At 41.5% G+C, this 16,104-nt stretch overlaps 1 protein-coding gene across 1 annotated transcript in view; it reads left to right on the top strand.

Moving 5' to 3' along the window:
- The first annotated feature begins 218 nt into the window (after nt 1-218).
- The window catches only part of fbln2 (fibulin 2), a 74,088-nt gene continuing 58,202 nt past the window's right edge, over nt 219-16,104 (top strand). The window contains exons 1-2 of the mRNA XM_035151997.2: nt 219-334; nt 2,777-4,736. Of these exons, the coding sequence (XP_035007888.2) occupies nt 2,882-4,736 (1,855 nt within the window). The 5' untranslated portion in view covers nt 219-334; nt 2,777-2,881. The remainder of the gene's footprint in view (nt 335-2,776; nt 4,737-16,104) is intronic.

A 16,104-nucleotide genomic window follows, 5' to 3' on the forward strand; every position in this document is an offset into this window, starting at 1 on the left:
ATGCTGTTTTCAACCATATCTTTGGTCTTCATTGGCACTTACCTTACACACTTCCATATCTTTTTTTGAAACCTAAGATTTGTATTTCAGTTTTAAAGTTCTTCAGATCTTGTGGAGTGTGAGGCGTGGGCCGGCCCTGCGGTGCAGCCTGTCCTTCATCATGGATCATGATTGGATCTCCTCCGGAGTCTCCAGCAGGGAAACCTTAGCTCGGACCTCCTCTTCCGCCGGTGCCGCTGCCAGCAGCGCTGCGATGCTCACAAGGTTCCCACTGACATCGCTCCGAGGACGGACAGCAGGCGGCTCTCCAGCCCGGCACTGCGCGCAGCACAAGGTAACACACACCGCTACAGTGCCCACAGCTGGGTCTCTGTTGTTCACCGGACACCGTGTTCGCCTGCTTGAAAACATGAACTCGTGGGTGCTGTGGTGAGAACTGTATGAGTCATTTTTACTTTGAGTTACTTTTTCAAACTTTGGCTGCTCAGCCCTGTGCTCAGAGGTGAAGAGGAGAAGTGTTTCCAGTGATCAGGTGGAGGAGGTGACAGGTTGCAGAACTTTTGTGCACAACAGGAAAGTTGTAAATGCCCCTGTTTGCACACATTTCTGACAAAAGCTAGAAAAAAAACCTTTAAAAAAACGTATTCAAAGTTATTGTAATATTTGTGTTGTTGCCTCCAGCTTGTCTACAGCACACAACAGAATGTCATCTCCTCTCTCTCCCTGCATGTGTGGATGTGTGTCCCTGCCTGTGTTCCACACTGAGTCTTTTGTGTAGACACGTTTCCTCTCAGAAAAGTTGTTCTGCCACAGTTTGTTTTCATTAAACAAATCCTCTCCTTTCTGTGCATGTTGGCAGAGCTGCCTTACATCAGGGACTGTTTAGACCTCAGCTTTGTCTGTGTGTGTGTGTGTGTGTGTGTGTGTGTGTGTGTGTGTGTGTGGAGAAAGTAAGAGAGGAATCCCCCCATTCCTCACTTCTCTGGGAAACACCAGGCAGCTCAATACTTCTCCGTTTGCATTCTGTTCCAGCCACACCTTGCCAACTTTTATTATGTGTGGTGCAGTAATGATGCATGTCACTTTCCCTGAGAGCAGTGTGGAGATGTTCACTTCTCGGGTTGGAAACGTGAGCAGACCTTGGGGGCAGGCAGGGGCCGGTTGTCCCCTCAGGCAGGCTGTCACAGCAGCTCCAACTCTGAGAATTAAAGGTTTAGAGCGAAGAAAGGTGAACTATTCCAACTATCCTTCTTCATTCACTACATTTTGTGGTTCAGACTCTTTGGCTCTGACATATCAAAACCAGTCTCTCTTATTAGAATGATCAACTCCACAACAGAAGACTGTTGTAGAGCTTGTGAAGATTTTTGCGGTCTAACACAGTTTTTTTCACCTTCATTCTCCAACATGTGGATGAGGCTAAGAAATTTGCTGTGGACATTATTATCAGTAGGGCAAATGATTAAAGCTGTATAAATTTGCAGAGATTATATACAGTTTCATGTTTATGAGAATGGAAACATGACCAAAAAGTCTTTTCAAATTAAACACTTCTAAACAACAGTAATGACACGATACATACACGTATACTTTTTAATTGTTTTGGTGGATGTTATGTGTGAAGCTTTTATAAACAGTCTATGATGCATGAGTGAAGTTAGAAAACTTTGTGTACCTGGTTTATCTGCATGAAGCTTCCATGATCAAACAGTATTTTTTCCCCCACAGATTCCCTAGTCTACATTTTTCATAAAATTAAACTGAATTTGCTTTATTACTGTTAATGTGTATGGTTTATATTTAAGTTTGAATGATTTACTGAACTGCTGTCAGTTTTTCATATACTGCATGTCGGCTATTTCCGAGGTTTTTAAGGCAGGTTTACTGACGTCTGACAGGAGTGGTCATAACAAAGTGGCGTCAAATCCCGCACTTCTCAGATACTCCATGAATATCTGCTCAGCTAGAGTTTGATGTGGGGGTGTGTGTTTACTTGCGGAGGGGACCTGCAGGGAAGTCAGCATGTGTTATATATGATCGACCTGGTGGATGTTACATTAGATCTGTCCAAAGGGGGGGGGGGATTTTTGTAAATATTGTCACATTTCTAAATATTCATAGCTGCACAGAGCAGCAAGAGATCTGTGTCAAATTAGAGGTTTTGATTCTTAAGTTGGTTTTATTTACACATTTAGCAATAGATTTTATCATTTAATTAATGAATAATCCTCTTTGATTTTTACTTTCTGGTGGTGAACTGATCTTATGAACACAATCCAGAACGGAACTGTGTGAATCCAATTCCATTGAGTCTGAAACGGCAACGCTTATCAAACACATCATTTACAGCAGGGAACAGTAGTCAAAGCAGACCGTGCCCTTTGGTCCGTGCTCCACTAATTGCTTCCATAAAGTGTATTTAGTTCCCAGCAAAGCTCAACTGCTGAAGCATTACAAAGCATCCCCTTCATGTTCAGTATCTAAACTGGACACACTGGATTGTTACAGAGGTTTTATGGAGATATGCGTGGATGTGGTAGAAATTTAAAAGTTGAGCCGGTTCCAGGTTTCATGATGGCAGTCTCCATAATGATGCTAAACAGTACTGCAGTGGATGTTAATGAGGAGATGTAGTCTTAATGTTAGGATAACTATGAGGCTGTTTGCATTGGACACTCTTGTGTTCAACTATGGAGCCAGATGTTGGTCTGCTTTCATTTTGAGAACTAAGCCTCCGTCTGCCTGTCTGTCTCTCCCTGTCTCCTATTTCTTGCAGTTGAGGTGATTCAGACGAGCAGAATGTGCCAGAATCCTTGAAGACGGACTGAAGGCCTTGGATAATACCCGATCTCCTTTGATTGTTGTTCGTGCACCAGGTGCCATGGCCTGTCTCATAAGAGCTGAAGTAGCACTTCTGAGGTGTGCGTTGCTTTTTCTCTACCTGAGTGTCTGCTTGTGTCAGCGTGACTGCACTGGCGTGGACTGTCCCCAGCTGGACAACTGTATTGAAGAAGCGCTGGAGAGTGGCAGCTGTTGCGCTTCATGCTTACAGAAAGGATGCACATGCGAGGGTTACCAATACTATGATTGTATCAATGCTGGATTCAAGAATGGCAAAGTGCCAGAGGGAGATTCTTACTTTGTGGACTACGGCAGCACAGAGTGCTCCTGCCCTGCGGGAGGAGGCCGGATCATCTGCCACTTCATCAGCTGTCCTGACATGCCACCAAACTGCATCGATGTTTCAGAGCCTGCAGATGGCTGCATGCAGTGCGAACGCATCGGGTGTGCCCATAGCGGGCAAAAGTACGAGGCTGGACACTCCTTCCACGTTGACCCCTGCCGGGTCTGCCACTGCCCCAATGAAGGGGGGGAGCTGATCTGCTACCCTGTGCCTGACTGTGATCCAAAGGAAGACCATAAACCCATGTCAGCTGCGACCACAGAGGAGGACACAGCCAGCAGGCGTGACGGTTACCCCTACAAGTACGACCAACAAGGCCATACCGATCAGCTCTCAACACCCTACCACCTTCTGCCTAATGGAAATCTTCCTCTCTTCAAACCATCACCATTTGATAAGGAGGAGCCAGAAGACTATGATTATGGTCCTACAGACCTTCCACAGGCCTTCCCTCAATCTCTGGTCTTCCCCACCCAGTCGTTCTTCTCAGACAAGGTCATATCTAAGTCTGGAGGCTCTGACACGCCTGACAGACCCTCTGCCATTCCGAGTTTTGACAGACCAAACAAGCTGGAGCTGAGAGAGCGATATGGAGTCCATGACCATCCTGCATACAAAGAGGAAGTGACAGATGATCCCCTGAGAGAACCGCAGAGCACTGTCAGGCCACATATGTATGAGGACACCACTACTTCTTGGCAGCCCTCACAGGGTCTGACAAGTGCGCAGAGTGTCTCATTCAGGGATCAGAATACACAGACAGAATCAGAGAATCTATCGCATGCACACAGGAGTTTTGGGAGTGACGAATTTCCACTGAACCATAGATTTGAGGTTAAAAAACACCCAGAGTACACTGATATGAGTTCAGAGAGTCCAATACATAATCAGAGACGCTCTGAGACTCAGACGCATCGCCAAAATGCATTAGATAGGGTTATGCCCAAAGGTTCAAACGGTCACATCAATGATAGTCATCCAGTCAGAGCTACCGAGATTCAATCCAATCAACAGAGACGATCAGATGAAGTGAAATTTCCAATGTACACAGTCAAAAGTCCAGAGAGCCCAATCCGTCCCCGGGGAAGTTCAAATGGTCAGAACGAATTCCAGGGTACAGTCGCACCAGACAGTGAGGAAGGGGCGAAAGCAGCAGAAGAAGAAAAAGAAGAAGAAGAAGAAGGAGAAGAAAAAGAAAAGATAACTTTTCAGAGTGTAACTGATGCTGGAGGAAAGAATGTGCCCTACAAGACAAACTCAGCACTAGAGTCCGAGAGCAGCGACTCGACCAACAGGCACAAGAAGATTACACCCAAGCCCGGCACCATCTCCCCCAGGGGGCCTGTAGACCATACAACCCCTATGGTCCGTTATCTCACATCCACCACTACGCAGCTGCCGGTTGGGGTCAGTCTCTATGAGAGCAGAGAGCCAGGTCAAAGGCTGTTTGACCTTCACAGTGAAGACAGAGAGCAGGTGAAGGAGGTGAAGGAGGAGGAAGAGGAGGAGGGGAAGAGTGATCGACCTGTTTTACTCAACATACCTGATGAAGGTAAGTGTAAAGATGCTTTCACACCAGGAGCATCACGCTCAGTTCAAACAGGCTTTTCTTTTCATTTATTCATTTTGAATCAAAGACAGTTATTTAGGATATGATGGTATGATTATGATTGACTCATCCATGCACGCTCAGTTTTCGAGTTAAAACTTAAGTAACGTTGCCAGAAATTTCCAAAAGTAGTTGTTACACCTGGCTGAGTTTGAAATATGGACATATCAAAAATAAAAGATGTGATGAAGGCTGATAGAAACAATTATTTCCGACCTACTTCTACACTGCTGTACCTGCCTCTGCTTCTTCAGTTGTGGAAGAAAACATGTCATGATGCTGTCCATTGTTTAACGGCCTCGGGTAAAATGCACAAAAATATAATATCCCAGAGGCATCATGGAGCACAACAACATCTTTTTATTGGTTGTAAAGCAATAAATTGATAAATGACCTGGCCAGTTTACAGTATTGAAATTGCAGTACAGAAATGCTTAGTGTTTTATTGTCCAATTCTAGTGTGTGTAGTAGTGAAGTGTATCCACCTGTGTTTTTACTCTGTAAGCTATAGTTTTTTAGTATTTTGAGTAATATTTTGTTGTTCTGCTTGTGTACACTCACATTACAACACAAATGTAAGTGGTGCGATATTGAGATTTTAACTGGTTGAAACAAGGGCACATATTGCATATCAACCCATGTGTAAAACCATGATGTATCAGAAGGTTTTGGATATATTTAAATAAAGGTAGATTATGGACATATCAAGAAAAACATAACAAATGGTGTCAGACAGTGATTCAAAAGTAAGAATAACAGATCGCTCAAACTCGTTCAAACATGTATTAATTGTTAATTTGGCCACTAGATGGCAGTCAGATAAACAGCTCTAGCATGACAACCCATAAAGAGTTAGCAAATAGTTACTATATTTGTCTCTCCCCCTCAGCTGATTCACAGATACACAGTTCATGATCAAGTGCAAGAAAATAAAAAGTGAGCTACATTCGTACCCAAAGACACGTGATGGGATTTGACTAAAATAGATACACGATTTCCTCATTTCGTATTTCAAAGCCTGGAAAAGCTGCAAAAAATGACACTAATCATGACACCGCATACTGTGATTTTCCACATTCATGCTGTTAGATTGGATACTGGGTCAGTGCCATCTTTCTGAACTTGTTATTTTCAGTAATGCTGTGCGGGTGAACTCTCACTAACTTTAATGTCAGTGCACAGACCTTCTTAAATTAGCAACTTTTCCCAGCGTGTTTTATGATAATGTTGCATTTTGAAGACTGCAGTGTTAAAGTTTCAGAGGCTCCGGGAAGGAGCAGTCTGAGATCCGCCCACGCTGGAGGCTCAGAAGTGCAGAGAGAGTTATTTGGAAATATTTTTTGACAGCTGCATCAATTTGGGTCAAATCTGTGGTTCTGTGTAAAGTTTTTCCATGTTCATCAGATTCTGTCCTTTGATAAAAGGCAGGTAGAGTATGGAGGGTTTTCACCCTTTTTGAAACTATTAAACCTTTTTCTTTTATGCATTGCTTTAGACTGCGATTCAGTCTAGCAAGAATTCGTAATGTTCTTAAGAAGTTTTCTAATAAATCTCTACGTCACATTCATGTCACGTTCTTAAACTGCTGAAAGCTTCGCATATGTGTTATAATATTGAGCAAATTGTGTTGCTCTAAAGTTTGAGATGAATGAAAATCTAAAGACAGCGCTGCACCGGACTCAAACCGTAAAAAAAGTTGTAATAATTTGTATTGTCAGCAGTGAACATAAATTACCACAAAAACGTTACATGGGATACAGTTACACATTCAGTGAAAGCTTTATTAGGAGAAAGTGACGTAATTGAAGAAAAAAATAGTTTGATTTGAGATTTAGTCAAAAACACAGAAGAGAGAGGGGAAGGAAAGAGAGAAGGAAGGTGCACAGAGTTATCTGTATGTAGCGACTCACTGGAAACACAGCCCTGCAGGTGAACCCTCAGCTGAGCACCTGTGGATACTCGACCTGAGCCTGACGGACACATCAGGACTGGACATGCTGGTTCAGACAAAATCTTTTGAATAATATTCGGATTCAGGCCCCGCTCGGAGTGGTGCGGTTGCATCTCCTGAGCCATCTCTCATCCCAGAACAGAAATAAACTTGGTTTTCAGAATTAACAGGCTTCACTTGGATGGAACCTTTTAACTAAAAGCTGAATCAGTCAAACTATACAACATGTGACACATTTAATATGTAAACACCAGTGTGTAAAACCTAAAGATGGGTGACTATTTTTGTGGCTAATTATTCTCCTCTTCAACATGTGATTTAAAAGTGATTTATTTTGCAGTATAGACCAAATATTCTGCGTGTGTTCAACATTTCCAACTTGTCCGTCTTTTTTAAGACAAAAATAATAAAATAATATGGTAATTTAAATCTTATAATTCAACTGTAGAATTAAAAGTAAAAAAAAAAATTTTCTACAAGCATCTCAGTTGTCAAGTGTGCGTAAGAGTATTCCTCAGACTGAGTAGATTCTGTTCTTACATAACAACAAATCCCAGATAAGAAAACATTGGTGAATGTCAGAATCTTCTTAAAAACTGCGTAAGTGGGGTTTATGAAGAAGTTTCCTCTTAAGAACCGCTGGTGAATGAGGACCAATTCTCCCCTCTCTGTCCTGTTGCAAACACCAGGCCAGGCCATATGTCATGAGCGTATGGAAGGAGTGGTGACACTCGCCAGTCTCTAGGTATCTGAGCGGGAACATAAATAGTAAGCCCCGGCAGTGAACATCCTCTCACAGCAGTCACCACCATCGCTCACCCAGCGAACAAGGCCTCGCCACTGTTTTTACTGCACATTGCCTCAGCTCTCCCAGAGGAGACAGGCTTGAGTTAGGATTCAGCAGTAAATTCTGTCTGGCCTCCAGCCTTCAGCTAGTTTTATTTCAGAGGTGGGTCTTAGATTGAAAGATTTTCATTTGAAAGATTTAGAATCTATATTTTATTGTATTTTACTGCCCCTCAGTGTCAAACATCGTGAGTGGTGCTGTGATATCTGCTTCTTGGATTTATAGAGGGTTTTTCATCTTCAAAGTCACATGGGTTGGGGGGGGGGATTTGTCACTGTTCATGATAAATACAAATTTCTTCTATTTATTTAAAAGAAATTGGAAAAGCACAATTCACCTGTACAGATGTATGAGAATTAGATTCTTTAAATCAGCTCATGTAAAATCTGTCATTAGCCGGAAGTACACAGCAGAACGTGTGAGGGAGTTCTACACACTGATTGTAGAGTGAAGCAAAAGGAGTGTTTATTACGCTGAAAATGTCAATATACTAACGATTGTTCTAAATAGGAAAAACAGGCCATTGCTCTTTAAATGGAATAGCTATTAGTTATTTGATCCATTGCGGATGCATAAGAAATGACTGTGTGCAACATGAGGCATTAGCAGATCCAGATGTTGGTGCCCCGGGGGCCTCTATATGCAATACATAGTTACACTGTACACTCTAGTTACTAAGGCTAAGGCTTCAGCAATACTCACATGTTGGGGCTTCAAGCTTCAGTTTAAATTACAAACAAATATTTGTCGGGGGAGCAGAGAGAGATTAAGACAAAAATTGGATGTAAATTGTTTACTTCTGCAAGAGAACACAAACACACGCCTTGAAGGCTTCAATTGGAAAGCTGCAGTTTCACTTTGAATGTGGTGATGTCTCACAATTCCGAACCTCATCGTCGTTCGGTTGCTTTAAAAGTTCAACTGTTAAGGTGGCAGCACAGGTACCAGCCAATCAGATCCCGATAATGCAAACACAGGTCCTGCCTGACACAGAGGAGCTGCTGCAGCTGGCCTGTCCTTATCTGGTTCTTTATCATCATCATTTTCCTTTAGGATTACTTGGACAGCTATCATGGCATGTTAACATGACAGCTAGCTATGTTGTGTGTCTGAAGTGGGGAACTGTAATTGGATGTTGTAATTACGGTGATCGTATCAGCACCAAGTGCCAGGCATGTCCACTGTCAAGCAGTTAATCCAGACCCTTGACTTTTGCGACATCTTATTGTTGCAGAAGGAGAGACTTGAAGCAAAGAAAGGAAAGAGAAAGGTGCATGCCAGCATTCTACTAATACCAGGAATTCAATTATTGTAGGTCAGCCCTTTAATTTGGACTCCTCACTAATACTGTCATCAGTACCCGCAGCAGTGACTTCGACATGCAGCCCATGGAGGCGTCTGATGGCTAAAATGAGTGTCAGAACTCATTCCAGGGTGACTTGCACTTATGGAGGGCACTGTTATCTCTGATATCCATCTCAAATCACGGGAAATAAAATGGTAAACGGTCTGTATTTATATATTTCTAGTCTTGATGAGCTCTCAAAGCTCTTTACAGAACAGTTTTTACCATTTACCCATTCACACAAATTCATACAATGCATCGTTGTGCAGCACTTTCTCTACCACACATCACTCACACTGCACAGCTGTCAGGGGCAATATGGGGTTCAGTATCTTGCTCAAGGACACTTTGACATGTAGAATAGGGGGAGAATGGGATCACACTGTTTGAGCATGACCCGCTTTACCTCCTGTCCCACAGTCACCCTCTGATGCTTCTTTAAACTCCAGAGCTTGTCTGAAAATCATCGTGATTCATTATGTTTTCTTTCAGAATAAGTGATAGCTGTCAGCTGTCAGTACAGGACCTGCTAGTAGCTCATTCATCATTCTCATAGTATCATGTTGCCAGAATGTAAAGGGCTTATCTTGGTTTTGAATGACCTTGATCATAGAGTTCAATCAACTTCTAACAACACAGTATACAAAAGGCATCTTACAATGTATCTGAACCATTGTAAATGCAGGACCTAATGCACCACTGTTGTATTGAATCACAGATTGTACAGCTGTTGTTTTACTCTGTGTGTCCGGCCCTCCAGTAAAATCATGTGGGACATACACGCTCAACACATTATGTGGATGATAAATGATCTATTAGGACTTCTTAATCTATTAGGAGGCTGGTCTTAATCAATTAATCCTTTAATGAGATAATGTAATTACATAATCACTGTGTGCCCGCCCGCTTTGATTTATTATGAGGCCGTTAGCACATTGATACATGAGGAGAAACCTCTGTTCAGCCGCTGGAGGATCAAGACCTGATCCCAAAGCTTCATCCCCAATATGACACATTGCTTTGTGTTGTGGAGCATATGCAGGAGGAAGAGTTCAGAGGGAGTTGTCTGTCAGTTTGTCACAGTGCTGGCTCATCATCTCGGAGCAGCACTGGCAAAGCTTTATGCAGGATTTGTCAACTCTTAAACATCTTAATACAAACCTCCCAATGTTTTCCTGAAGCTGGCCTCGGGTTTATCTTTCAGGAGACAATAGGCAAAGTGTGTCTCACAGGTAACAGCTACAATTACCTGCTTATATTTTACTCAGTGACTCTTTTTGAAGTTTTTATAAAGTCGCACTGAAATATATTTTGTGTCTTTTTCCCTTCGGGCATTATACCATACTTTTATTGTTTTAGGATGTTGAAAAATGGAATCATTGCTTATTAATGGTTGCTTAGATAGAACTAGAACGTAGACTGCAACAGTTAGAAAAATCGTGCTTTCTCTGCCTGCTAGGTTCAAACTGGTTAATAGGGTTAGGGTTATAGGGAAATTAATCAGCAAGTAGTCTGATAATTGATTAATAGTCATTTTTTAATCCAAACAGCTTAACGTGTTACAGTTGTAGCTTCTTTAATTGGAAAAGTACCTTATACCATAGTTAATTAGATAATTTGTGGTTTTAGACTGTTTCTTACACAGTATAAGACATCTGATGAGGGAATCTTGAGCTTTTTCATTGGCATTCACCTGCATTTTTCATATTTTCATATGGTGTATAGACCAAGCAATTAATTGAAGGATTGAAAAAATAATCAGCAGATTAATTACCTAATCATTAGAGGAAGCCCTCCTTTTGCTTACTTTGAGTGTGTCAAATTAAGGAAACAAGGTGTGAGGAGTCATGCACAGCAAAGGTCACATGTTTTACAGTAAAAAAAAAGGGGGAGATTCAATATAGTTAAGTTTAGGATGATAAAATCCTAAAGGGAGAGTACGGGAGAGATCAGCAGCGTGTTGCACCACCTGTGTGTAAGTCATTGTTAAATGTCAGCGTACCCAGGAATTACATGTTTACATTGGGATGGAATGGGTCAAACTGTAAAAGTGACAGTGTAGGTTTAAGACAAACACCAGCCCAAACAGGGATATATCATTGATGACAGCATCAGTTGCAGCAGGTAAATTCACAGCACCACAGGACACAATGAGACATGTGCACGTTGGTCAAAGTATCCTGGCACTGATATATTTGGGGAGGGCGGATGAAAATTTGGTGATCTATTTTAGGTGTCTTTTGGCCTCTTTCTCATTTCAATCAGGAGAGATTTAAGGAGAAACTAATGAGAAAGAGTAAAAATAGAATGAAAAATAATTTATTGTAATAGAAATAGTGTGTAGAAATAATGGTGTAGACCCTCCCTGAGACCCTCCCTGGTTCTGATGAGGGATGGAGTGTGGAGTTGGGACGTCTATGATGGGCTTCTGGATGACTGAAGCAGACGACCTGGTATTCTAAGTGGAGGTGGGTCACTCAGTAAGGGCAGAGACGAACTGACAGCTGAATGACTGGAGAAAGAGAGAACATTTACACTAAAGCAGCTTATGTGTGATTGGCTCAAGGAGAGCGTGTCAGGTTGGGATTGGATGAAAAGAGAATGGGCTGGTGGAACCTAAAGCGATATTTATATATCTTTAGAATATAGGACAAATGTTGAATAACTGTTTAGGTTACCAACTACCAGTAGATATTTAGCAGGTGTTAGTGGCCACCAGCGGATGACAGGGACATAACTTCAGTTGTGCACCTGAGCGTCATCAAGTGTTTTGGCCTCGTGATCAATGATACAGGCCGACCTTGAGGGTACACTGAGGTTAAGGTGAATCTGACTGACTACTGGCTTGTATGGCAGTATTATGAAAGCCATGTCACCCACGTCACTCTCGGGTAGTTTTGCCCTTTAGCTGGTGAAATCGGCTGTTGCAGTATGAAGGGTTGACTAAATATTCAACTTTCCGTGTCCGCTGAGAGTTGCGTTCTCATTCCGGTCACACAAACATAACCATGGTTCCAGTCATACTGGTGTTCCAGGCATGCTTACCTGATCCCACATTCCATTCCAGTAGGTGGATATTTCGCTCCTGCAGCATGCACAGGCGATGCGTAGTCAGCGCAGTCACAAATTTCTGGCAGCACACAGACGTCCGCATAGGGGTCAGTGCGTATCCATCAGACATGGATGGATTACAAGCTTTAAGTCACGAGGACTATAGCGGACCGCAGTGGACTGGCAGACTTCAAAACCATGAATTTGCCTTGAAAGTGTCAGATTACTGCAGGTTATATTTTATTCGATTTTGTCTGGAAATTGTGGAATCTCAGATGCTGCGAGTCAACCCTCCCATGAATCTACATTATGATGCTCCGCACCACTTTGTATAGATTCTACAACTTTTTGCAGTGTAGAACCTCCCCTGCCCACAGGGTGTTATAATAAATGGCACTCATCCGGTCAGATATCCTTAAACAGTCTGTCAGGGTGATAGAGTGGCTGCTCAATCTAAAGAGGATGATTTATCTGTCAGGTGGCTGCTTCACAGTCTCTGTCCCTGGACTTAGGTGAGTCAGTCCTGAAGTTACTGTCACAATAAATCAGCCATGATGGCAACAGCTGTCTGAGGCCTGTGTGGGGCCCAGATTTCCATCTGTTACATCTCTCTGCTCAAGACATGTTTATAGACATTTACCGTTCACCCAAAATGGATAAAAAATAAATGCTGTTCTCTGTGTCACTCATTACATTTTTGATGCATTCATTGTTTTGAAAGGGATATTGTGTGTTTTTATATCAGAATCTACTGTAACTGTGACACAAACCACTACACTGTTATACCTGACACATCAAATAATAAGAGTACACCTGCCAGATGGGTCCTGGACAAGAAAACATAAGTGAACCGTTTTAATTTCTTTTTGTCAATGTTTACAATATGTCACCTTCAGACAAAATAACTATATAGACGTAGGGCTGGGCAATATGACCTAAAACAAATATCGCAATATTTTTAGGTTATATCGCGATACACGATATATATATATATATATATATGAGTCTCTTCCCTCCTCTACTGATACACTCTGCTGTGAGAGGGCCATGAGAAGACAGAAGCAAATCTCAAAGAGAATATCATGCTGACAGCTTAAAACATTCACATGAAAATGTATACTCGTTGGTACAAGTGGTACAAGCCGCGATACATCAAGTATAGTAGATATATCGCCCACCCCTAGATAGACTTACCTCAGTGTTACAGAATGATAATGATACAATGTTTTACCTTCCTTTTGTAAATGGAATTAAATTGATACATGTTATCAATTGTCAGAAGGAACATTATAGGGGTTGTTTTGTTAATGTCTTTAATTGGCAAACGTTATTTTTGTTGCTTTTTATGTGTTGGATATATTATACACATGAACGGGTATAAGGACAGTGAATGCATCTACATTCAAATGAAGGTGCATATAAGCTGCTTACTGGATCTAATGTATGTGGCTGTAGAGTTATGCCAAGAACTCAGTATTTGTTAGGACAAGGAAACAAGACAGATGTATGACCAAGCTTTAATGTTTATAGTTACATTTTTCATAGTGAGTTTCATAGTCACGATGGGACAGTTATGGTCAATTGTTTTCTGCGGACCTTTGAAAAAACACATCAGTCAAACCAAAAGAACAAGTTGTACATGTGGTAGCTACAACAGTGAGACACGCAAGTAGTTGTTCATTGTTCTTGTGCATATTGAACACATCAGACAAACATTTACAGTGTCGTTTGGAAAAATATGTGAACCCCTCAGCTAATGAAAAGCTAACTTCAGTAGTCCACTCAATGAAACCATATTGAAGGGTTAGACCAACTTTAGAGTTAGGTCTATGAGAACAAACACTGGAATGGTATCCCTTTGAATTTATTCAAAACTCAGGGGAACCATCATGAAAGCAAAAGAAACCAAAAATGTTAAAATATAAATAAATATTTTTCTATAAGGAGAACATAAAACAAGTGATTTATCTACAGCACAAATATGAACGCTGTAGCTGAGAAAGGGTTAGGGTTAACCTTTAAAATTACCTATAGTACTGTATGTGCAAAACTAACTGTAATGGACGTAAAGAATTTGAGGCATAACCACACAGTACTGCGTGCTATCTGGATTCTGTGTGTCTCTGGAAACTGTCTGATTCAAGGTCCCACAAAGTCCCTGAGGAAAAGTGCAATCGAAGTGCCTGTCACACTTTCAGGATCTGACAGATAGGATGGTCGGGGGAATCTGCCCTACACAATGTGGACTGCCAGCTAATGGCTGACTATGTTGTTACACCTCAAAGAGACATAGAAAAAAAGAAAACATTTTCAAATGATCATTTATACAGTGTCCCTTTCAAGTCCATCAACATCGAGCAGACTGGCAGACCTGTGTTTAAGTCGTCTGCATGTGTTCAGTAAACGCAGGACAAAAGTTTCCATGTGTTCATCTATAATCACTGCTTCCTCTGGGATATACTGTACAATAGCAAACACTGAGCTGGAAAAACGAGACTTTGATCAGAAATCTGGAGCCAATCCAAGCAGGGGAGTACGTACACAACGCTTAAAAAGCATGTGTCTGCATGTCTGGATTAGTGAAATGATTTACAGCTTCAAAGGACTTATCATACAAACAGGCCAAAGTGAGCTGTGTGTATAATGATGAAATGCTGCAGCACATATGACGCTGGGTCAAGTGACTGGATTTCTTGGCTTATATCACATCACATACACATGTATCATGTTGAAGCACTTGTCATGTACATTAAAGGATTCAAAGCACATACAGAGCACTAATCCACTGCAGTGGGTTTTACTTATGCTTCATATCATTGCCCACTTTTTCATTTTAGATATACAGGGTCTGCCACTCACAGTTAATTGCTTGGTCTAAGGAATCAATCAGAGTGCCATAGTGTCCTATACCTGGTCGGATATCGTTGTGTAACGGGTACAAAATGTGTAACGAGTAAAAAATATTTACGGCGCAGGCACAGGTAAAATCGTCCGCCCAAATAACTGTCACTGCCGACAGCGAAATTAGTTGGACGTCAAAATCGATTACATTAGGAAGTGGTGAAGATGTTGTCAGATGCTGTGCTGCTCTTTAAAGTGCCAAATAGTATTAGCTTCTGATAAACAAGCTGCCTCAGCATGTATTCACTGAGGAAACACATTGACAGCTGCAGGAGCACAGGTGCTGCCACAATTAACACAATCACAAAAACGGAAGTACAAGGAGGCTGTAATCCATTTGATATGAGTGACTGTGTATGTAGCATGTGTTTAATCACAGGTGACAGTTCAGGTGGGGGTGCGTCATATGCAGATGCAGGTTTGCAATAATGGACATGTGCAGGACTCTGGGGTACCATCTCCCATTCACTTTAAAAGCTCGGTGTTCTCGTACCTTGGTGGATTGTGTCTTACACTTCAGGTACTAGCAGACCATCTGCACCTACAATTGGCCTGACCACACCTCATTTTAAGACCAACACGTCTTATCCAGGAATCTGGAGCTTGCTAGCCAGAAGTGCATTCATGCATTGATTGACAGCCATGACGTCCCACCTTTGACTTCTCTGATTGAACATAAGGACTATCTCTGAATTGCTGCCAGGCTGTGATTCTGTATCACAGAAGCCTTTGACAGAATAATAATGATGGTAATATCCACAATAAGATTTGTGTTGAAGCATTTTTCAACAAACAAATGAAGCTTTGATAAGTCTTCATGGTGTCTCGGTTCTTTTCACATCAATGTTTTGGGGATTTCACTACTTTCTACTACTAATTCCCAAGGTCATTAAGGAACTATCTGAGTCACCTTAATTTATAGTTTGTGGGTTTCCTGGAGCGGAGAACAACAGTGATTTTAGATAATGCATTTTCCTTTAACTGTGTGAGACAGAATACAGTGAATCTCAGTTTAATTTTTGTGTCACTGAGTTTTGGGGGATATTGACAATCAGAAAGAGCAATTTGTTGCAGTTTTAAAAATCACTGTCTCTCAAAAATCTTGTAATTTATTTGCTTTGTTAAAATCATAATTATCACATTTTACAAATCTGAAAGATAATTACAAGTATTACGTCTGATAATTTAAACACTGGGTTGACACCCTATTAGGATC

This window comes from Hippoglossus stenolepis, chromosome 3 (assembly GCF_022539355.2).
Source record: "Hippoglossus stenolepis isolate QCI-W04-F060 chromosome 3, HSTE1.2, whole genome shotgun sequence".
NCBI lineage: Eukaryota > Metazoa > Chordata > Actinopteri > Pleuronectiformes > Pleuronectidae > Hippoglossus > Hippoglossus stenolepis.